General features: G+C 48.7%; 8 protein-coding genes across 8 annotated transcripts; 5 read left to right on the plus strand and 3 right to left on the minus strand.

The window, feature by feature from the left end:
• Positions 1–1,224: 1,224 nt before the first annotated feature.
• On the plus strand, positions 1,225–2,717 carry PEX2_089530 (putative C2H2 finger domain protein; the record flags this gene model as incomplete). Its single annotated transcript, XM_016746223.1, has 2 exons — positions 1,225–1,664; positions 1,736–2,717. 2 exons carry the CDS (start codon positions 1,225–1,227, stop codon positions 2,715–2,717), a joined length of 1,422 nt encoding a protein of 473 aa, XP_016597243.1.
• A 1,556-nt stretch (positions 2,718–4,273) lies between these two features.
• PEX2_089540 (uncharacterized protein) lies at positions 4,274–6,787 on the minus strand (the record flags this gene model as incomplete). The annotated part of the gene is made up of 5 exons (XM_016746224.1): positions 4,274–4,347; positions 4,403–4,450; positions 4,506–4,559; positions 4,615–6,231; positions 6,283–6,787. 5 exons carry the CDS (start codon positions 6,785–6,787, stop codon positions 4,274–4,276), a joined length of 2,298 nt encoding a protein of 765 aa, XP_016597244.1.
• A 994-nt stretch (positions 6,788–7,781) lies between these two features.
• On the plus strand, positions 7,782–10,252 carry PEX2_089550 (putative C6 transcription factor (Leu3); the record flags this gene model as incomplete). Its single annotated transcript, XM_016746225.1, has 6 exons — positions 7,782–7,970; positions 8,041–8,474; positions 8,533–8,970; positions 9,029–9,297; positions 9,353–9,880; positions 9,939–10,252. The coding sequence occupies 6 exons, from the start codon at positions 7,782–7,784 to the stop codon at positions 10,250–10,252; spliced, it is 2,172 nt and encodes a 723-aa protein (XP_016597245.1).
• Positions 10,253–11,341: 1,089 nt separating this feature from the next.
• Positions 11,342–13,002, plus strand: PEX2_089560 (cytochrome P450; the record flags this gene model as incomplete). Its single annotated transcript, XM_016746226.1, has 8 exons — positions 11,342–11,501; positions 11,553–11,730; positions 11,783–11,954; positions 12,014–12,076; positions 12,188–12,362; positions 12,426–12,470; positions 12,541–12,733; positions 12,831–13,002. 8 exons carry the CDS (start codon positions 11,342–11,344, stop codon positions 13,000–13,002), a joined length of 1,158 nt encoding a protein of 385 aa, XP_016597246.1.
• A 442-nt stretch (positions 13,003–13,444) lies between these two features.
• PEX2_089570 (uncharacterized protein) lies at positions 13,445–13,978 on the plus strand (the record flags this gene model as incomplete). Its single annotated transcript, XM_016746227.1, has 1 exon — positions 13,445–13,978. One exon carries the CDS (start codon positions 13,445–13,447, stop codon positions 13,976–13,978), a length of 534 nt encoding a protein of 177 aa, XP_016597247.1.
• Positions 13,979–14,621: 643 nt separating this feature from the next.
• PEX2_089580 (uncharacterized protein) lies at positions 14,622–17,333 on the minus strand (the record flags this gene model as incomplete). The annotated part of the gene is made up of 1 exon (XM_016746228.1): positions 14,622–17,333. The coding sequence occupies one exon, from the start codon at positions 17,331–17,333 to the stop codon at positions 14,622–14,624; it is 2,712 nt and encodes a 903-aa protein (XP_016597248.1).
• Positions 17,334–19,883: 2,550 nt separating this feature from the next.
• On the minus strand, positions 19,884–20,084 carry PEX2_089590 (uncharacterized protein; the record flags this gene model as incomplete). Its single annotated transcript, XM_016746229.1, has 1 exon — positions 19,884–20,084. One exon carries the CDS (start codon positions 20,082–20,084, stop codon positions 19,884–19,886), a length of 201 nt encoding a protein of 66 aa, XP_016597249.1.
• Positions 20,085–20,141: 57 nt separating this feature from the next.
• On the plus strand, positions 20,142–22,324 carry PEX2_089600 (serine/threonine-protein kinase; the record flags this gene model as incomplete). Its single annotated transcript, XM_016746230.1, has 3 exons — positions 20,142–20,561; positions 20,876–21,120; positions 21,175–22,324. The coding sequence occupies 3 exons, from the start codon at positions 20,142–20,144 to the stop codon at positions 22,322–22,324; spliced, it is 1,815 nt and encodes a 604-aa protein (XP_016597250.1).

Genomic DNA, 22,324 nt, shown 5'->3' on the forward strand with positions numbered 1-22,324 from the left:
TTAGTTAGGAGTGTATCAGGTGATATCTTTGACTAAGCCCTCCAAATGACATCATTGGCCCCACCTCATCCACCCTCTTCCAAGCACTAGACCGGTCGATGCTATGCAGGTGATCTGGTCGATACATGGCCAAGCGGTACTTTCCAAGTCACTAGTTCAAGTACTTATGGGCATCTCCTATCAACACACATTCGTCATTACCCGGGTCCGAACCAAGTGACCTGATTGGTACTTGAATCCGGAGTCCAGCTGTGCCATCTTGTGACCCTAGTTGATCGTCAGGCAACTGTAGGTTTTTTTTTTTTTTTTAATCTTAAGCAAATGTGTTTACTTATATTCCGAGACTATGTGCATCCATATAAAGACCATATTGTCAAAGAATTGGGTTATAATTATTTTATAGGCAGTTGAGCCTGGACCCATGGGACTATCCTTCAGAACCAGGGAGCCGACCCTTCCCCTGTACGGAACGCCATCCGAGCAAGGCGAGATATTAAGACATATTACCAAATATGATATTTAAGCCCTGATTATGCCCAACATTCGCCATCCAAATTCACCAGAATTCAATTGATTGTTACAATTAACAACATGTTTTATTCGGATAAGTGGATCCACTCTGCTATCGCATCAGAGGCATTGCGACACACACACACACACATACTGATATAACACACAATATAGGGCATGCTCAGGGAACATAGAATATAACATTATCCAGTATAGACAATAATACAATCCAAAGGGCATAGATATCTTCAAATATATTAGCAATAAAATACTAAACTCGTATGTGTGACCGGTGATCGCTCCCCCCCGCATGCTCAAAGGGAAAGGCCCCCGCAAACCTGAGCGATTTTGGCTCATACCGGCCCTGACTCTTTCTCTCCTTCTTTCTCCTCTTTTTTTTTCCCCTTCCACCTTTCTTTTTTCTGGATTCCCTCACCTTTTTTTCTTTATTCGCTCTCATTCTCTATCTTCATTTCCTCTTCTTCTCGCATTCATTGCTCTCCTCTGCCTATACATCTCGGACCCGCAACTCCGCCTTATTTCACCTTCATTGAATTGGGGGCAACTCGTGTCCTAGAGGGTTGTCAATTCCATTGGAAGCTTCCCCTCAATTTTTACCATGGCCTCATTCAAGGTAGGTGGCTAGCATTTCCGCCTCATTTTTTTTTTTTTTTTTTTTGNAGCGCCCCCTTTGGCCATTCACAGGAATTGTCCATGTCGCGTCCTCTCCCCAATACTAGCCAGCGGCATCACGCGCATTCGATCTCGCTAGGTGCCCTCAATCCAAACCACCGTGTAACTCGCCGAAAGAGTGTGACCACCGCCGCTGCCAATGCTGCCGCCGCAGTCGCCGCCTCCATGGAGGGCGGAGAGGCTACCTCGCTCCCTATGGGTGCGCACCGCCGGAGCCTAGCAGGCCGCAAGGGACTGGAATCTGGCTCCATCGGAAATGTATCTGGCTTCAGCTCCTACCTCTCCCGCAGCATCAACAGCCCTAGCCAGGAGTCACCGGTCGCCCGCAAAGACTCTCCGGGATCGGACCACTCCGATAGCAAGCCCAAAAACCGGAACCGCCGAGCCAGCGAGGGTGCCCAACTCAAGACCGAAGGGAAGCGTGCTTCGACGGCCATACGTTGCGATCGCTGCGGGAAAGGGTATAAGCATGGCAGCTGCTTGTCTAAGCATATGTGTGTATCCCCCCTACCGCTCGGCCGTCTTCTTCTAGCTCGATCGGGGATATGCACCATGTCGGCTCTGTGCAGGTCGCCCTCGTGGTTATTCAACTCCCCCTTCATCGCTGCTCCCCTTTCTTCTACCCCTTTCCGCAACAATTAATTGACGTGTTTTTTTCGTGGTATCTTAGGTGGGAACACGACCCAGCATGGTCCGTTACTTCGAAGCTTCTCATCTCCAAGCATCAGCAGGTTCAACTGCTGGAGGCCGCCTCCGTTTTGGTTACCATGAACCACGATGATCCACCCGATGAGTCCGCCGAGTTGGAGTTGGAGTCGGAATTGTCGTCTGGATCACCGGACGCCCTGTCAGAAATGAGGGATGGCATCAGTTCCGTTGAGACCACGCCACCCCCGATGGACTCGGAGGAAGACGACGATTTCGAGATGTCGGGTGTGCCGGCACAGTGGACCAAACGCCCCAGCGTCAGCAACGCCTCCGGTTTCTCTCGTTCCTACCAGTCCATTCCCTCCAGCTCGTACAACGATAGTGCTCCACTGCACTCCCCAAGCTTCTCTCACTTCCGCCACTCGAGCATCGATACCCGTCCCTCAACTGCAGATACACGGTTACACGAGGATGATGAGGCCGATCTTGCCGCGGCCATCGGCCTGTGCAATTTCGGGACTCCTCGCACAGGGCCTGTTTCCATGACTCCGGACGTGCCACCAGTGCCTCCACTGCCGGCGCGCTACTTGGACTCAAGCAGCCACCCGAGCAACCAGGGTCTCCACTCCCCTCAATCGCGCCCCACAGAGGAGGCCGCTCGCCGAGACTCCGAGGCCAATATCTTCTTGTCCCGGTCGCTCAACCCGTCGCTGTCGTACAAGGTGTCGGATGAGCGCGAAGTCCGGACAGGTGGCGACGAGGCGCAGAAATCCCGTCAACGTCGTAACGCCGATGTGGACTTTGGTAACCGCTCTGCGCCAGCCGATGACGACGATGGGGGTGTCTTTGGTCACATGGAAGAATAAATCTCCCAGCCTCCGCGCTTGCGCGCCTGCGAGCCAGTCCTTGGGTCAAATCGGCGCATGCCGAACCACGACCCCTTCACGATCTCATGTACGAGCTTGAGCGAATTTTTTGAACCTTCTTGTTTACATGTTTACAACCACTCCAGATGGAGAATAGAGCCAATGTCCAACAATTGTTCAAAGGTCTTTTCTCAACGGAGTGTTTCACAATTCTCGGGACCTTTTTTCACTACCTTTTGAGATCCCATGTATCAATCATGTCCTCCTTGGCCCGCTTTGTGCTTTTTTCTTTGTGTTTTGTTTTTGCCACAGCTTATTCTGGAAACCCCCATAAATGGCCTACTCCGTTTGGCCCGCGCATATTTATCCCCATCAAATACTTATATCCATAGGGACATGACATACCACTTTCATGTCCTCTATGCTTCTCGTTTGTCTTTTTTTGTTCTGTTTTGGCCTCTCACCTCGCACATATATACCAAACCCACAAATTCTACGATCCGCTTCCCTACTTTTCCCACCTGTGTATCTCGTCCATTCTTTTCTCTCCGTCTCCTTGCCCACACTCTTCTGTATCTCCTCACCTATGGTCTCTCACTTTCCCTCTTGTGTACTCAAATCCTCGGACGGGACATACAATGAATATATCTCATGAACGTACTATTTAATTGTTTCAAAATGTAGATCTATAAGTCATTTCCATATCTGTCTATGTACCTGTACATCATAAGCGGGGAATTCAAGACCCACTATGGGGTAAAGGTCCATATTTTTTTCGAATGTTTCGTCATAGGTTGAAATGTAGGATGTAGGATATCCAAGTAAAAGGGAATCTGATCAAAATAAAGTATGTAGTATAAGTTAAACTTCTTATAGGTATTCTTCTGTTGCCTCTTTTAGATAAATCATTACAGAATCCGGCATATTAATTCTTGCCAACGATTGAAGTATGTTCCAATGCCTTATTCTAGGTGCTAGGATGTGCCAAGCCAACCATCCATGTGACATTCACCGATCCCAGGTCAAAATCGATCTCTCTTGCCCAAGATGGGTGGTGGTATAATGTTTGCCATGTATCAATCAGAAAGGCTTCCTCCCAGGTAGCGTATGGGTCCGACGCATCGGGTATTGCTCCTCATTAAGAGACATCAAAGATGTAAGAGATATAGTAGCGAGGTAATAACTTTGAAAGCGCTCAACACCAAGTATAGTTAGCAACTGAAAGGCTAGTCCAAGAAGTCCCATGTTGGTCATCTAGTCACAGGGCGTGCATATCAGCATTGCAGGTCATAATGGAGAGCTGAGATCAGAAGCATCGGAGAAGAGATAATATGTTTGGACATTACAATCGAGAGGGTATAACAGGAGACGGTTGCAAAGGCGTTGGTATGAGGCCTCAACCAAGAAGGTTATATATGTACTATGGATGGACTGTTGAGCAATAAGCATGACTCTATCAGCCAATTCACTAAGCAGTCAAAAAAACAATCAAACAATAAGTAAAAAAGAGCAAAAACAACAAAAACGAAGGGGGGTATTCGCAATCGTTCTCTGAATCAACAGCCACCTCCACCACAGCCTCCTCCTCCCCCTCCTCCTCCGCAACCACCGCCGCCACCGCCGCCGCCATCTAAATAACTGAGTCAGTATGTAATGCGGTCTAGAATGCAATAAAGAAAACCTACCACCACCACCGCCACCGCTGGATCCTCCGCAGGCGCCACTTGATCCGCCTGTATAGAGAACACATCAGCATCCATTGCAGTCGAGGTTCATGAAGAGACTTACCACATCCTCCACTACCACTGCCTCCCGCACAGCCACCTGAGGCTACGGTACCACCTTTTGACAAGTTAGTTTCACTCAATGCTTCTAAAATGGCGTAGGAATAACTTACCACACGTGCCAGCACAACAGTTCCCAGCAGCACCTGCAGTAACATTCATGCAGCCAGGGTTACACGCGTATGAATCGCAGTTGATGGACGGGTCCATCATATACGGTCCATAGTATGGCACCACAATGGGGTAACCATATGCATAAGGCAGGTAGTATGGATAAGCGTCGCCCTGAGAAGCAGAAGATTTGGAGCCGGATCGTTGGCGGCGCTTCTCTGCACGCCGGGCAGCCTTTTGGTAGTTGCTCTGTAGACGCGCACGTTGCAGAGATTTACGCCACTCAGACCGGTGGTACTCGTTTGTTGGCCGGACGGCGTTATGTGAAGAGATGTGTGGATTCTTGTTTGGGTCAGACGAGATATCGGGACGGTCGTGCAAAAGGTCTGCAGCGGTTCGAGCGCGAGAGGCTGAGCCAACAGTGATCAACCGGCTATACAGGTCTGGTGTTCGTGTTGCTTCGCAGTACCAGCAGGTGCATTCGCTGTATATTCCGCCGTCGGTGATACGGCGGTACATCTTGCTGGTCCAGGCAAAGCCGTCGGAGAGTTTTCCCTCGTCGACTTTGTCGTCGTGGTCAATGAACATACGGGTACTACCAAGTTTTACCTGTGACGTGCTGTATTTGTAGTATCGCGATGGACTGAGTTGGTGTGTGTGCCAGGCCAGGTCGACGTCCAGTGTGGGAACGGCCATCTTGTCTGGGTTTTCGATCATAATCTGGAAGAACACCTCGTACTTTTTGATCAACCGGTCCATGGTGTTGAAGACTGTCGGCGAGTGTAGCCAGTCGATTTTGTCCATTTTATCCACGAAGGTGCCTTGTCTAATAACAGCGCCTACAAGATCTAGCGCGAAGGGACCGAGGTTATCCCAGTATCGAGACATCATTCTTCGGAATTGGATCTTCTCGGAGTACTGGAGACTTTTAAGATAGACACCATGTGCTTTCCACAAAAGATTTGTGTCGCGTAGCTTCGTCTCGAGTTGGTCTCTCAGCTGGGTGACATTCTGACACATATCCACTCGACCATCAGTGAGATGCAACAAGCCCTTTCTAGCAGCCTGGACGACTCGTGTGGGGAATAGCATGTCGCGGAAGGCCCTAGGATCGGCAGTAGCAGTTGAGCCCCCCTCGGGGATTCCATAAAGATTGGTAAACGACCCGGGCATAGGTAGGTCTTTGTCAAGAGCTGCTTCAAGGTCTTTTCGAAACTTTGCCACCTTGAGCCGGCCATGATCGATTATGTGTTCACAGCTGAAGCATTTCACTTCAAATGAATAATCGGCATAGCCACTGCTAAATTTGTAGGCGTAGGCAACGAGTCCCCCAAACCGAGCTTCTGTCCACGGGACAGCGTTCGCCCATCCACAGCAGTGACATTTGACATTCTTGGTCGGCGGATCGTGTAAATTGTTCCACTTGAAGTTCAGTTTCTGCTCGAACAGCTGCTGGGCTTGTTCGGAAACTGTATACTCCATCGTGTGGTTGTCGATACCGCGATCTATCGCTTCCCACGGAAATCCTGTCACCCAGGTGCTCATCTTGCCGTATCGAATGCAATCCTCAAGGAAGTTCCGGGGATTCAACGAATGAGCATGCCAGACCATCAAGATATCTATAGAGGAATTAGTCAACCGCGTTTTTGCCTCAGAATCAATATACTTACCCAGCGGGGGTAAATTTTCCGTGCTCCATGCAACTATAGTACCACACTTAAGGATGCTTTCGTAGTCGATAGACTCCAAGTCATTAATAGTTGCCATCGGTCTTGACCGGGGGAGCCCAGTAGACCACCACTTGGTATATCGCTCGACCGCACGCGCTGTATATACCGCCCAGCGCTTTTCGCGAATACGAGCCCGTGCTTCATTTAGTTCATTCGGAAATTGTTCAGCTTCGGCGTCAAGGATACCAAAGAGCCCGTCATCACTCGAGATAGCATCTCGCAGATCTGCGAGCACAGCCAGAAACTTGAGATGTACAACACACTGGTCGCGAGTGACGGTAGTTGAAGCAGGTGGTTGGGAACTCAGATCCAGTGGTGGCAGTTCTAGTGGCGGCTGCTCAACCTGATTGGCCGAATAGGAAGGTGGTCGTTCATCAGAAGATTTGCCGATAGCTTCAGATTGATGGGGTGCCTCTTTGGAACTTTTATCCGTTGACACACCCATGTTGGTGTTTTATAGAGGAAGTATGCAAGGTGTAAGTGTTGTTGAGTCAAGTCTGAGACGTGTCCACGGGTGGCCCGGTGGTCCTTTATATTGGTTTTTGATGATAAACACCAGGTATCTCATTGGTATCTGAGTACAGACAAATGAAAGTCAGCACGAGGTTTTTATCCGACTTCTTGACCTTTCATAGCCCCCCAGAATGGGATCGACGAAATGCAATAATCAACAGTAATTGCCCTGAAGGATTGAAATCTAAACCACATTTGCCCAAGCCTCCACAAAATACTCCGTAGATACGGGAATATACAAAGATCTTCGTAAATTAATGGAACGTTCGTATTCATTTACCTTCTAAGCCAATAGTCTGAGAACGTTTTTTTCTTAATCGCATACTGGATTGGACACGGGGTAAAACCGGGCGCGAATGCACTGCCTTACTGCCTTAGTGGCTCCAGTCCGCGCCCAAGGCTGTGCGGAGATGCGCAGTGCATTGGATGTTGTGCACAAAGTTTCTAGTGTCTTTCTAGTGCCTTTTTCAAATGCTTGTACTCTGTACAGTTCTCCGTATAACTATGAAAAAGCGATAAAATGTACAGCTCATCACCGGTCACGTGCTAGAAAGCCGATTCAAGATCACGTGTGGAATAAAAGTATATCCGGTCAGGTGATATGCCCCTCTGTGCTGACTCATCGAGGCTCCCGGAAGAAGTGCGCTCACCGAGTGAGAACAAGAAAGTTGAGAAGGTTTTATTGGAAAAAGACAAGAAGGAAAAAGAAATAACCATACCATACCAAACCGCCCGGATCAAGACCTAAACTGTGTGTCTGCGAACCTGTCCGGATCTCTCCCACTGTCTAAAACCGATTACGATCAGCAAAAACGTCATTCAGCCTGGCTTCTCTCGGGCGATCGAGCGGCATCAGAGAGGGCCAGGCCCAAACTCTTGAACCGATTGCGACCATTGATAATGCTTCTATTGGCACCAGTCCCGTAATGGCGGGTGTAAATCAGTTGCCTGTCTCAGTTGCCGCCGATGGCGTGCATGGTCGCAAACGCAATATGACCATTGCGGGGATCGACAGTTCTCCGGGGAGTATCGAGGATATGGATGACAATGATGCGCGCGAGGAGAAGAGACGTCAGCCAGTGAAGCGCGCTTGCAATGAATGTCGACAACAGAAGGTAGGTTTAGCATATTACCGTAAAGTCCTTGGGATTGTCCAGTTTGACTAACTTCTTCGGATTGCGACAGCTCCGATGCGATGTCATTCAAGACCCATGGACCGATTGTTCGCGATGCCGTCGACTGAGGCTCGATTGTAAAATTGAGTCAAACTTCAAGCGTGTTGGGAAGCGCAGCCGCAATGCGGAAATGGAGAGGGAAATAATGGAGCTTAGGAAGCAGATTGCTACTGGCCAACCAGTCCCTGGAATGTCACAGCAACAAGCGTTGACCGCAGGACAATTGACACCCAAGCAAGAATCGAGTCAAGTCAGTCCTGCAGTCTATCAAACCCCATCAGCCATGTCCGCAGATCAGTACATGGGGTCTCAAGAAGCTGTTGCGTCCCTCCTGGACCTTCGTTCGGGCTTTGATGGTACTAACTTCATGAGGAACGGTGGACAAATCAGACGAATTGAGGATGTTATGGTTGTTCCCGAGAAAGTGGCAGAGCTGTTTAATATGTGAGTCCTCATCCCCGTCGCCCAAATCTCTTCGATTGATCTAACTTGTTCCTGTCAGATTCTTCACATACTACCACCCATTCCTTCCATTTTTGGACCGAAATCAGACTCCTGATGATTATCATAATTCCTCTTCATTGCTTTTCTGGACAATCCTCAGTGTCGGTGCACGACGATATCAAGGCGATTCGAATTTGCTGAATTCTCTCGCTGGTCCTGTCACCCGGCTGGTCTGGAGCACTCTAGCAGACATCCCTCAAAGCTACCATGTTGTGAAGGCTCTCGCTCTACTATGCTCATGGCCGTTCCCCACAAGCAGCACCTCGACAGATCCGACCTTTATGCTATGTGGAATGATGGTGCAGGTTGCTATGCAGCTTGGTCTCCATCGGCCTTCTCACACTCAGGACTTTAGTAAATTCCGAGTGGAACTGATCGAGGATGAATTGAGAGACAAGGTGCGAACTTGGGCGATTTGCAATGTTGTTGCTCAAAGGTATGTACAAAACCATGGTCAATTACTGCTCGCCTTTGTCTCACGTTCTACTTCGCAGAGTTTCTACCGGCTATGGACAGCCATCATCTACTCTTTACGACTGGACATTATCCTCAAGTGATTCGCTAGACCCGAACTTCAAGCTTCCTGAAGATATAAGGCCCAGATTGGAGATCGAGAAATTTTGTGACAGGGTCACCCGAGCGCTTTACACAAATCGACGCGATCCTGTTGGTTTAACTAGCGACCATGAACGCTCAACAATGATTGCGTTTCTGTCGCGAGACTTTGAGGAGCTGGAAGAACAGCTTAAACCGCAGAATGACTGTAAGTTTCTGAAGTTCAAGTGGGGATATTTGAATGTCTGGCTAACGATTTTTAGGTATTACTGACTTGTTCCTCCGTGCGGCTAACCTTCATTTGCACCTTTCGGCATTCTTCGATGAGCCAACCACTAAAAATTACCGCGAACGCGTCTTATCTCTATATGTCGCAACAACATCATTCCTCGAGGTTGTCCTGAACCTCGAGACCGAGGTTGGCCCGGTCCTCTCTTACACCCCATACTATGTCTATCAGATGATGGTTGCTGCCGGCTGCACTCTTCTGAAGCTTTGCAAGAGCTTCTTCGCCTCTCACATAGACATGGAATACACCAAGAACCTTTTCAACCGTACAATCTGGGCCATCCGTGGGGTATCCGCGTCCAGCAACGACCTGCCCGAACGGCTTGCTGAAGTGTTGGCCCAGATGTGGAGATTGGGAGGAGCGACTCAGCGGGCTAATAATAGTACCGACGTTGACGACTCTCTGCGACTTAAAGTACGTTGCCGAATGAGCATGTCTCTGCTTTTCGACTCTGTGTGGCGCTGGCGGGAGGATGCTAGGACTAAGGGCAGAAATATTGAAGGTCAGTATCCCTTCGAACTCTCAGGTATAAATAAAAAGTCACTAACCTTTGATTTTAGCCTATCTGAAAAATCCAACCAATCCCGACTCGGCGGCCGATTCTTCGGCCACTTCATCTGTCGGCCCTGTACACGCATCTACAATGACACCTGGAATGTCTGGGAATGACCCAAGCCTTGCCCCGGCCCCCCTGCTATCCCAAGCTAGTCTTGGGATCCAACCATCCACCACCCAATCTAACGGACTTCCAAGTGGCTTCATTGAACCCAATTATGAAGTCTTCGATCCGTTGAACTGGCTGCTTGACGGCCTGGTAGACTTGCCTTATTCATACTCTACAATGGGTGGAATTGAATCCCAGGGTATCGCATAGACTGGCCTAATATTTTCTTGGCATTATTGCCGCCCTTTTTCTTTTCTTTTCTTTTCTTTTCTTTTCTTTTCTTTTTTTATGCGGGCGTGGCTTGCGTTGTCTGCTTGTATCATTATACCACACATTCGATCGCTGATACTTGCCAGGGAGTTTGTTCATCTTTACATGTTCTTTCTATGTCCGTCTATATTTATTATGGGTTCCTTGTACGATGTCCTTGATTCATTTCCAATACAGTGCTATACTCCTTTCCAATATGATGCTATTTGGCCCAAAATCCTGTCTGAAAACAGATGCGTCAGAGAGTGGCCTCATGCAATTATAAAGTCCGGTACATTATGTGCGTATATCACACCGAGTTATTTTTGTCTCTTCTTTTTGCGAGCACAGATTCGCTCCGTAGAAGCAATTTCAACCTAATACTGTAATGTGATATTATTGCTTTTCTCTCATCTGATCCTTTTTCCTGGACGAAGCCTATATAATCTCGGTCATCCTGACCCCTTCTTGTCTATTTCTTTTCTTTCCCATTGCTTCTTTAGAATAAAATGGGTTTCCTTTACATCCTCAGTTGGACCGAGGTGGAACCTCGTGTTTCGGCTGTAGTGCTATGCCTACTTGTTTCCTTTCTCTTTTGCTCAGTGGTTGCGGCCGCTTTAGTTTTTACTTCCTGTCTCATAGCTAATGTTGGTGACCCCCCCCCCCCCCCCCCCCCCCCCCNTTAAAAGCTGACCAAAGTACAAACTCACAAGATGCTGATACAATTTGGTGAACCGCCAGAGCCACGTTCCTTTCCCTGCATGCAAAGACTATTTCTCGATCTTATATCAGCAGTACAAGTTTGTCGTGGACGGGCCCAGTTTGATAAAGAAGGGCTATGAACAATTCGCAAATGGCTTGTTCGAAATACCACGGACATTCCGCTTTGGTCAGGTCATATTATGCCAGCCGGAGTTGATTGAAGAACTGAGGAATAAACGGAGTACTCTTGTATCCCCCGAGCCATGGATTGATCAGGTAGGGCTTTCGGGAGGATTCTCTAAGTTTGGGCTAACAAATATTATATAGCTTCTCCAAGTCTCCCATGTTATGCCTGGCTATTTCCCTAAAGGGATGGGATGGCCGAAAATTGCTAAGACTACGCCTGGTTTGATTCGTGCCACGGTTTACAAGCACCTGCATCGGTATATGCCTGCTATGAATCAGGCAATTATCTCGCATTTGCAGACCCTAGACTTCAAAGATGGGGGTAAGTTTTGGCGACCTCATAGCCCGGTTAGTCTCTCATGCCTTCAACCAGAATGCAACGTCGGCTGCTTTGATTTGGCATACTCGATCGTAGCCCGCAGTGGCAGCTTTGCTCTTGTCGGCTCGCGGCTTTCTCAGAATGAGGAATACCTTAAAGCTGTCAAGGACCACATTCTTGGGATGATAGTGACCACTCGTGTACAATTCCTTGTTCCAGAGTTCCTGAAACCGTGAGTGAAATGCTTCATTGATTTCATGTTCCGTGAACTAAGACACACATAGCTACATTGGGGGGCTCATCGGCCGCCTCGCCACTCTTGGGACTAGTTGGGATATGCACACCTCGCGTAAGATTATGCTCAAGCACTTCGATGCACGTGCAGCAGAATATCACGCCGAGATATTCCGTGGCAACGAGCCCAGCGAGACCAATCTCGATGACTCGGACAATCCGGTATCCCCGCCTCCCCGCCTCCCCTCCCTCAAATGACACTGTGACTGAACAATCTACAGGTTGAAATTTTCCAATGGTTGTATGAGAGCAGTGTTCTTCGGGAGCGATGGACATATGCAGAGGTAATAGGCGAAATGTTGCTTCTCCAATTTGCCTTTATCTACACCACGTCCTATGCAAGTGCTCCGTACGCATGTCATAGTCCTGCAGTCTACTAAACTAACCACCAATAGGGACTCTACGGTGCCCTTGTGGAGTTAGCTCGACGGCCCGAGTATATTGCACCCCTGCGGGAGGAAATTGATCGGATTTTCTCTGGAATGGGACCAACTGTTCCAGCCTGTGATGGCATGGTTTTGATGGATAGCTTCTTGAAGGAGTGCCAGCGACTACACCCCCCTTCAGCACGTGCGTCTATATGCTATTATCCATGAGAATTTTGCATGGCTAATGCAATAACATGGATATTAGTCTCTGCCCATCGGGTCTGTATTAGTGACCTCAAACTTTCCAACGGTTTGTTCTCGCACACACACTACCAAGCTACCAAGGAAACATTGAGCTGATCAAGTATGGAATAAAACAGGTGTCACACTCAAGCAGGGCTCTCATGTTGCGGTTCCAAGCGGAATCATACAACGACGCAGTGAGCACTATGCGAACCCCGACGCGTTCGACGGGTTCCGGTTCGTAAAGCGTGCAGCAGCTGGAGCCAAGAACTCCCGGCTAGTCGACCTGGGCCCTGACTATATGGTTTTTGGAATGGGCGCACATGCCTGGTAAGTCTTGTTTCTGCCTGGCCCTTTTTATTTTCATACTCTAGTTTCAAATCCAACCGCCCGGATCCTATCGGCTGACTGTTGCTCGTGTTTGTAGCCCTGGACGATGGATGGCTAGCGCACTCATGAAGCTCGCTTTAGCGCATATCCTGAATCAGTATGACATACTCCTACCTAATTCGGATTCCCTGCCCTTGACTGGCTCGCTTTCATTCGAGGAGTTTTACGTGCCCAACTTCGGGCTGAAAATTGCTCTGCGCAAGCGCTAGTAAGGATATCTCAGGGGGTGAGGCGGGGTATATGAATGCAAGTCAATGGAATTAGGTAGAATTCTGGTCATGTTTCAGCCGGGACACATTCATATTATCTCAAATAATGTATGTAGTTGAAGGTTATACATAGAAAAGTCTCTTGCACAAACTATGCTTTTTTTACCACCTTCACAAACGTCTCAAAAGACATTTAAAAAGACCGCTAAAAAGACATCCCAAGGCCGCAAACGCGGCCGAATATTCTTGTGATAATAATATCGAAACAAAGATACATAACTAGTTAACTATGTAGTATATGTTGTAGTTAGATTCCAATGTTGCCTTGGCGCCTTACAACTCTATCCGATAAGCTGATAAGATCTCGACTCCGCTATCTCCAACTGTTCCAACTTCACCTCTTCATCCTTTTTCCCTACATACCTGAAGTGGGTTCGAAATCATGGCGTCATCGACTTCCTCCCAGAAATCCCGACCTCTACTCATCCCATATAAGCGCGCTCTTCTACCCTCACGAACCAACAAGCCAGGCCCCACAGTATACAAAGTCCTCAATCCTAGCGCCATGCCCGCAGAGACGAGCATAAAAAAATCATACGAAGAGGCTACCAAAGAAAGAAACAAGTCCACAAGTTTAAGTGGGCATAATAAAAGCTCATCTGAAGACGAAGAAGACTACGAGCCCCAGGCCCCGTGCTTTGAAGTGTCATTCTCTATGCCGCCACAGCCCTTCCTCGACCCACCGACTTGGGAAGCGATGCTCAAACATGGCCGCGAGAGATTAGCAGCACAGTCAATAAAAGAAGAACCGGGCTCAGGGGAGGATCGGGAAGAGGAATCGGTAGAACGGATGAGACAGCGAGTGGAGCGTGAAACGGAGTATGGGTCTATGGCTATTCGGGGCCGCTCGAGTGTACGCGGGCGTGGGAAGAGGGGAAGGGGGAGAGGAAATGTCTACTGGGGTGGTAGGCATTGATCTTGATGGGTTTACTTTGAGTTGAATGTTTTCTAGATACCCCATGTTTGGTTAATAGACCTTATATGACCATTTGAATAGCCAGCCGACTGCTTTGTAAAACACCCAGGCTTCACTATTCGTTTAATATCCTTAGTTCTTTTCTAGAATCTCTTGGTCTTGCTTTCATAAAGTACACCCAGGTGTGTCCTCGTCTATCGATACATTACTTAATGGTCTCATTTACATCTAGCCCTAGAGCCAAGAGACTATTGATTCGTAGGCCATCTCAAAGTCACACAACGTGCAAGCAAGGGGCAGCTTGGAACCCTTATTCAGTCTAGGACTGATGAACAGGTTGGAATTTCGATACGGATGTATGCTAGCAGTAAACAGAATAAGTTAATGGTACATGTGAGAAACCAACAAAAGTTGAGACGAAGGAGCAAAAACAGTGGAGTCATCATCATGGGTTCATAGTTCATAATCATCATAGATCTCATATCAAAAGATCATCTAGGACATCGAAGCAATTTCAAAAAAACCAAAAAAAAAAGCAAATGCATCGTGAAATCGTCGGGCAAGTGTTTGAAATGCGTGAAACATATCCAATCATAAATATGGGAAGAGCAGAGAAGGAACGGGAAAAGGGACATCATTTAAGTCATCTCATAGCCACCTCAGCTGTAGCACTAGATGCCACGTAAACAGGGCCACCGATACTCTGCTTGAGGATTTCCCTCCGGATAGCCCTTTTTCTCTCGTCTCGTCGCTGGCGCACACGTCGCATGCGATTCCGCACATTACGCAACGACATCGACTGGAACCGCAGTCCCCAGCGAGAGAGAGACCGGAAGCGAGTCGAGTTTAATGGGGATCCTGTTCGGAACATGCCTTGATCAACCAAGCTACCGTTGCTAGTCATTCCATTGAACAAGCGTTTCATTTCTGGGCTGCGGCGCGCCAAGGCAGGCGGGCCGTCGAAGATGATGCGCCGCTGTGGCAGGCCCAGAGAGTTGTTTACGATCAATGATTCGGCGCGGCGCGGCAAAGCTTCCCGCGTCGGCGAGGACTCTTTCTCTGGGGATCCGGATACGCCTTCCCAGAATGGGCGGGGCCGCCAGAACGGATATAGACGACTATCAATTTCCATTCCTGCGGTTCGGTTCTTAGCCGATTTCATGGAGAATGACCGCGCTATGGTGTTGAATGAATCTGACCGAGGGCGTGCGCTCCACGTACGACGGACGGAGTTCCATCGTCGACCAAGGCCTTTGTTTTCATCTTGGGCGTCATGTAATGGAAGTGGAGGAAGAGGTCTGGTGGATGGGGGCTTGGGTGGAGGGCGCGGGTTCGTCAAAGGCGAGTCGACATTGAACGTTGCTGTTTGCGATGGATTGTCGGGTGTTCGAGGCGGTTGGGGAAAATCATAAGAAATTTCAAGCGCTTGGAAAGGGGCCCTTGAGGGGGCTTGTACCCGGGGGTCAACAAGCAGTAGTGAGTGATTGTTGTGTGCGAACAGACTGACGGCTGTAGCCTCTTGGATCTCGATAGGCCCCGGTGAATACGATGGAATCGAGCCTTGGGTGAAAGGCAAAGATGGAGGACGCAGGGTTGCCATATCATCGGAACTAGCAAAGAGGGTGTGCATATTGGGAGCCTCGAGTAGGCTACGGCGGTCGGGCGAAGCCAAACCGTTCTGACGAGGCGGGGACACCGGTTGATGCTCACGACGCTTTTGCACCTCGAGGTCAATGGCTAAGTTATGGCTTCGTAGGCTGTCGGAAGTTAGGGAAGTTGCACGAGAATTGTTTCGACTCGTTGGTGCAGAAAGCGACGAGCTTCGGTGCGGTATGGCGGGGCGCTCCGAGGGGCGACTTCGCAGGCTATTGGAAGTGAGAGAAGTCGCGCGAGAATTGTTCCGACTCGTCGGCGCAGAAAGCGATGAGGCCCGGGGTGGAATGACAGGCGGCCCCATGGCACAACCCCTGGAATCAGTCTTGCGAGATCGAGTCGACACTGAATCAGAGACGATGCGTTTCTTCTGCTCTGGGATATTTGTGCGGCCCGTTGATGCTGTCGGAGGACGACGATTTGATCGGTGAGAACCCAGTTTGGAAGAAGCATGACTGTTAGGACGGGACCTGAGAGACGAACTTCTCTCCGGTATGACCACCACGTTGATAGTTTCGATGTTGGGCTGTATGGCACTGTTGCTAGTCTTGGCCGAGAACGACATCTCGGATGTTCCGCCGCTTTGAACATCCTGATCAGAAATGCGAGCGGCCTTGTGAATCAGGCGGTGTTGGGATTCAGGGATCGAGCCATAAGACGTACGCTCAGACCTTGTAATGGGAGAGCTGGCAGACCGCAGAGAGCTTCTCTTTTCGGTATGCCGGAGCATTCGCTGGGCTCGTTTGGGGGAGTCGATTATCATAGCCTCAACGGTGGATGTTGAGGAGATGACCGACAAAGGACGGGCATCTGGTCCACTGGATCTTGCTAGGCCCTCCGGTGATGACGACCCAATATTCTCACGGAATTGCTCCATTGAGGTACTTGCTTTGACTTCATGCGCACCATTGACACGGTCCCGCCGACTTTTTTCCCTCATCAAAGAGGCATGTAGGTGCTTTACATCCAACACATCTCTCTCGGGGGTTGAGTTATAAGCTAATTGAGTGTGGTTCTGTGCAGACTTTCGCTTTCCAGCTAACGGTGTTGGCGACCCATCGATCGGGTTTGCGGCCCAATGCCCATCAAAAGACTCGAAGCCGGTGTCACCTTCACTTTCGCTATGTTGTTGAGAAGGAGATGGCGGAGATCGTTTTATATTTGGAAATTGTGGAAGATATCCATTTGAAGTAGGTGGCTTTGATGGCTGCCTCCTTTGTTTTGGTGTCTGGGTCGTGGTCTGAGACATGCGAACCGGGGTGTCCATATCTTCTTCCGATGAGATATTCTCCAAAGCCGTTTGGAATGAGTCAGCTCGAGACGACGAAGAGAAATTATTAGACTGGTTCAAGGTAGGTCGCTTATTCGAGTTTGTTCGAGGAGGCGTCACATCCGGGGTTGGAGGCTTAGAGGAACGGCGAGGGGTCAACATCCCAGATGTTGGTATGTCTGACAGAGAAGAATTCATTTTCCGGGGTGTTCGTTCGTCAAGCACGAGTTCTTCGTGGCCTACACCCGGGGGTGTCAAAGGAAGCGACGGCGTCGCAGTGTGTCTCCCATTCTGATCCGGGGAGACCGGTTGGATGACTTCAATACTAGGAACGATTACACCCCGCCGAGGGAGCGTCTTGTGAGACCTTAGGAGCGGGCGTTCAAATGCTTGCAAATCCTCCGATGACCCCATCACATCCACGCCCAGCATCTCAAAAACAATGCACCCACGGAGACCTGAAGCATCCACGGTCGCTTTTGTGAATTCGATTAACGTTTAGATACCTTTAGGTATCATAGTACTGAGTAGGATGTGTCGTTCAGAGTGTCGGAAGGGTCGCATCGCGCGCGAGCACTTCGCGACCAAGATGCGACCAATTGTTCGAAGTCAACGGATCCTAAAGCGCAAAGGCTTTGCTTTGTCTCTGTATGATGCAGGGGGGAGCCGATCGTCCGAGGTGCATTCGAGTCCGTCACAGAGGACAAGCAACGATTCAGTGCGGAGTATTGGGCATGGGTATGTGCTTTCACAGATGAAGACTCTGCCTCGACGTGTCTCTATGCAATATGAGCTGTTAGGGTGGGGATGGTCGATTTTGGCAAGTGGCTGGGAAGTCTAGTCTCAAGTCCTCTTATCACCGTGTTTCAGCTAAGTATGAGGCAATAAAGAATAAAATTCAAATAACATAGGATAAAAGATTTAGAAAAGAAATACTCCGTACACTGTTCATAAAAAAACTCGCATGAAAGGGTGAATGATGTGACGAAGGGTGTCCGGTTGCTTTCGCGCCACTATTTCCCGCCGATTAGCGCCTGTTTCCTATTCAGGTAATATTGATGCCTTGTAGCCTCATTTCATTGAGACTTTATCAAACTGATCACACTGCAGATTCATCACACTACCTTCTAGATATGAGGGTCCTATCAGTCCAATCTTACCATAGCCTGAAATTGGTCTCTTCCTAGGGCTAGTTTAGTGATATACATTCATTCTTGAGTGTGCATCAGTGGTTAGTTACTGCATCCTACAATGTGCGATGTATATGCTCGACCTGATCTAGAAATCGGAATAATATGGAGACTCGAAATTGAATACGAAGTATTCCTCGGAGATAGGGTGGCTTGAGATCTCATGTCTCTACCGCGGCCCTTACTTAGCATGTTTGGCCCTTGATGCAGGTCTCAAACATACATACATTCCAGTCCTGGGAGGAACAAGATGCACATCTTTATTTCGGAGCACGAATGAAGGACTATGGATCGCAAGAAACCCACCACACATAGTTTATCGTGGCACCATAGCATAGATAGTAATAAAGGATAGCTTTGTAACTGATATTTCATACAACTCATTTCTGACTCCTATTCTAACTTCCATAACAAAATCGACACTTTATACTTGACTGATCTCTCCTAGATATATAAAGGGACGTATCCTCTTATTCGGTAACTCTCGTTTCAGGTACATGAACCTGTATTTGAAAGCGTAGATCCAGTTGATATTGAACTGCGACTACTTTAAGGATGAGAAGATGGTAGACTCACGAAAACCAGAATGGCAGAATGGGGTTTATGTCTCTACCCTACGTGGAAATTTTCTATTTGCCATCTATTCACGCCATTGAGTCTGTGTATCCACTGCATATCAGAGCTCTTATATTTGTAAAGGAGCATGAGTTAGTGAAGAGTCTAATACTTGTATAGTTCCGCGGTCACCCAAGAATTGGGGTTGATCCGATGGTTGAAACAGTAGATTCCACAGTTATGTGATGGGAAATGATGAGAATGATAAGCCTATGGTCTCATTATTACATAACGCACTATAATGAGTATGCATCTATTAAGTAGGATAGACTCCATGAGTGAGACTGATATTAGCAGGAGGGATAGTTCAATCTGGCAGTGCTAGCCCTCGGAGCTGAAGGGCTGAAGGGCTGTCAGCCAATTTCTGGATAGTTACCAAGCATAGCGTTAGGTACGACCAGGGCTATGATATATGCACCTATTAGACTCAATATTTTCTCTTATATGACTTGATCTACTGTGGAGTCGGCCAAATTGAATCTGTCAGTTCCTGAGAATTCCATATTGTACATAAATAGGGGTCCATCTCATACATTTGCACACTCCTCACTTCCAAGGTTGGTATGTTTGGTTTCGCATATAAAGCATTCCAGGGAAGAGCTGAGATCTACATCTTCGTCTCAGGGCTCTCCGTACAAATAGAAGACTCAACGCTTAGCGCATATTCTCAGAATGACAACACAGAGTAGGCGAAGAGCAATGTGAATCTGGAATTCCTACAGTTCCAATAATTCCAAGCATGTGGCAACGGGTGATGACGATATCAATCCCCACAAAATCCAGGGTTCTAAGACCTTTGGAATCAGGTCAAACCAGCATTTTGTGTGAAAGATTATCTTGATAAGGTGGTATTCTAGATATGTTCCCAGAAATTAGAGAGTGACCTATACTTAGGCGTTGGGAGTCTCTAATCTCTAGTCTCTATCTGGCCTATGGTCAGTGGTCAGTAGTCTCGGGTGTCTGATCTGTAGTCTCTCTGGGGTAAATGCTTTGAAAGAAAGGATATCCTACGATACTATGCAACATGAAGAAATGGAATATAGATTTGCTCATTACCACAGTGGATCAGTGGCGTGTACCATGACGTCCCGAGAGGTCGAACCAGGAGGACTGTCGGGTCTTGGCAGATGACATCGCAAGGAAAGATCTCTCATTTCGTCATAGCTCTCCCCCGCCATCATCTCCTTTCTCTCTCTCCTTTTTTTTCTCTTGATCTGTAGCTTTGTGGTCTTGATTTTCTCTCTATTTTTCTTGTTTTGTGATTAACACAGTCCTCCAGTGGGGTAAATCCATTCTTCAACTTGTCTGAAACGCTTCCACACCTTGAAAATCCCTTCAATCGCCGACATCGTTTTCCCTCTATCTCTCTATTTTCCATTCCTCTTCGAAACCAACCTAGACACCCGCTTATGAATCACGATTCTTCTTTGATATCATGAGTACAATACAGAATATCAAGAACTTCATTCGGCATGGCAAGCAGGCCCGCCTTGTCACCCCTCATTCTGAGCCGACGACCGATGTTTCCACCATCCATGCAGAGCCACAGCGCCAACCGATAGGCCAATATTCACCTGCTCTCGAGGCTTTTGGCCCTGAAGGCCGAGCCAATGCCCTCCACAAACCTGATTCTCAGGTCAGACACGATCGCTCTGTCGAAATTGAACGTCTAGTGGCAGAGGAGAACTTGAACCGATCAAAGATGCCTAAATACCCCGGTCTAGAGCGCTGGATCTTGGTGGAGAAGATGGGTGACGGCGCTTTCAGTAACGTTTATCGTGCCAAGGATTCGACCACGGAATATGGCGAGGTGGCTATCAAGGTCGTTCGCAAATTTGAAATGAATAGCAATCAGGTAGGTTCTGTCGCAAGATGCCTTTCTTCTTCATTTCCCTGTGGTGTTTGTGTTTTCGTTTCCTCGTGGTCACATGGTTTCCAAAATGTCTATACACATGGCCAATACGTTCGGTAGAACGATCCTCACTATCCAACGGTCAAAAAAGTCCCCAAGGCGTCGGAGGTGCGCAAACAATTCTTTCCTGACACTCGATTGGCAATGGTGACTTGCGTCTGCCGGCGAAATGATATATACTGTCTTATGGCATTGCTACTGTCTTTGTGCATAGCTGCGCATCTTATTTCGTCATTGCTGACTCTAGTATTTAATAGCGGGCAAATATCCTCAAAGAGGTTCAAATTATGCGCAATCTCGACCATCCAAACATCGTCAAATTGATCGATTTCTCTGAGTCTCGGCAATACTACTACATCGTCCTCGAACTCTGCCCCGGCGGTGAATTATTCCACCAGATTGTCCGTTTGACGTATTTCAGCGAAAATCTTAGCCGTCACGTCATTCGCCAGGTTGCGGAAGCGATTGAATATCTACACGAGACCTCAGGTGTCGTTCATCGGTTTGTCAGCCCGTCACTTAAATTGCTCTTATAGAAGCTAACATCTTTTCAAAGTGACATCAAACCGGAAAATCTCCTGTTCTATCCAATTCCCAACGTTCCCAGCAAGAATCCCAAACCTCAACAGCCAGGGGACGAAGACAAAGAAGATGAGGGAGAATTCATCCCTGGAGTTGGTGCGGGTGGTATTGGCAAGATCAAGCTTGCAGACTTCGGTCTGTCCAAGGTGATTTGGGACAGCCAGACGATGACACCGTGCGGTACCGTCGGATATACAGCCCCAGAAATCGTCAAGGATGAGCGTTACTCCAAAAGTGTAGACATGTGGGCCATGGGTTGTGTGCTCTACACACTTCTTTGTGGGTTCCCTCCGTTCTATGACGAGAGCATCCAAGTCCTTACCGAGAAGGTGGCACGCGGCCAATACACCTTTTTGTCACCCTGGTGGGATGATATTTCCAAGTCGGCGCAGGATCTGATCTCGCATCTCCTCACCGTGGACCCCGAGAAGCGGTTCACCATTAAAGAGTTCCTCGCACACCCCTGGATACAGGGTACCGACGAGGAGACTACCGCCGCCGCAGATGCACCCCCTCTAGCAACACCCTACCTCCAGACCCCCGAGAAAGGCCCCCAGCAACTCGACTCCGCCAGCGCTGAACACGGGCCCTACCAACCTGCCAGTGCCCGCTTCCTCGATCAGCCATCCGTCACAGCAGACCGCCGCATGGACTTCCGGTCTCCAGGCGCTTTCAACCTCCGTGAAGTCTTTGATGTCGGTTACGCAGTGCACAGACAAGAAGAGGAAGGAAAGCGCCGCGCAAATGCACGTCAAACCAACCGCGGTGGCACGGCTGGATTCCAGTCGGCACTGGGTGCTCTCAACGAAGATTATGACGATGAGCCGGAATACAGCCACCGTCTCGGAGGCCAACCACCAGCCAAGGTGGCCAAGAACCAAGGGGAAATGGCCGGAATGGAAGCCAAGCTTCGATCTACGAACCTCGGCGCCCAAAGCAGCGCCGCACAGGCACGACAACCACCCCACCAGCCAAAGCCCAAACAGGGCTACGGGATGCATGACGCCGCTGTCGCTAGTGCTGCAAAGATTTCTATTCGCAAGCATCAGCAGCCGTTTGAGCTTACTTTGAACGGTTCCACATTGCTTGAGAAGCGTGGCCGTCGTAATCAACCGGTGGCATAG

The sequence above is a fragment of the Penicillium expansum genome (genome assembly GCF_000769745.1).
Source record: "Penicillium expansum strain MD-8 chromosome Unknown contig302, whole genome shotgun sequence".
NCBI lineage: Eukaryota > Fungi > Ascomycota > Eurotiomycetes > Eurotiales > Aspergillaceae > Penicillium > Penicillium expansum.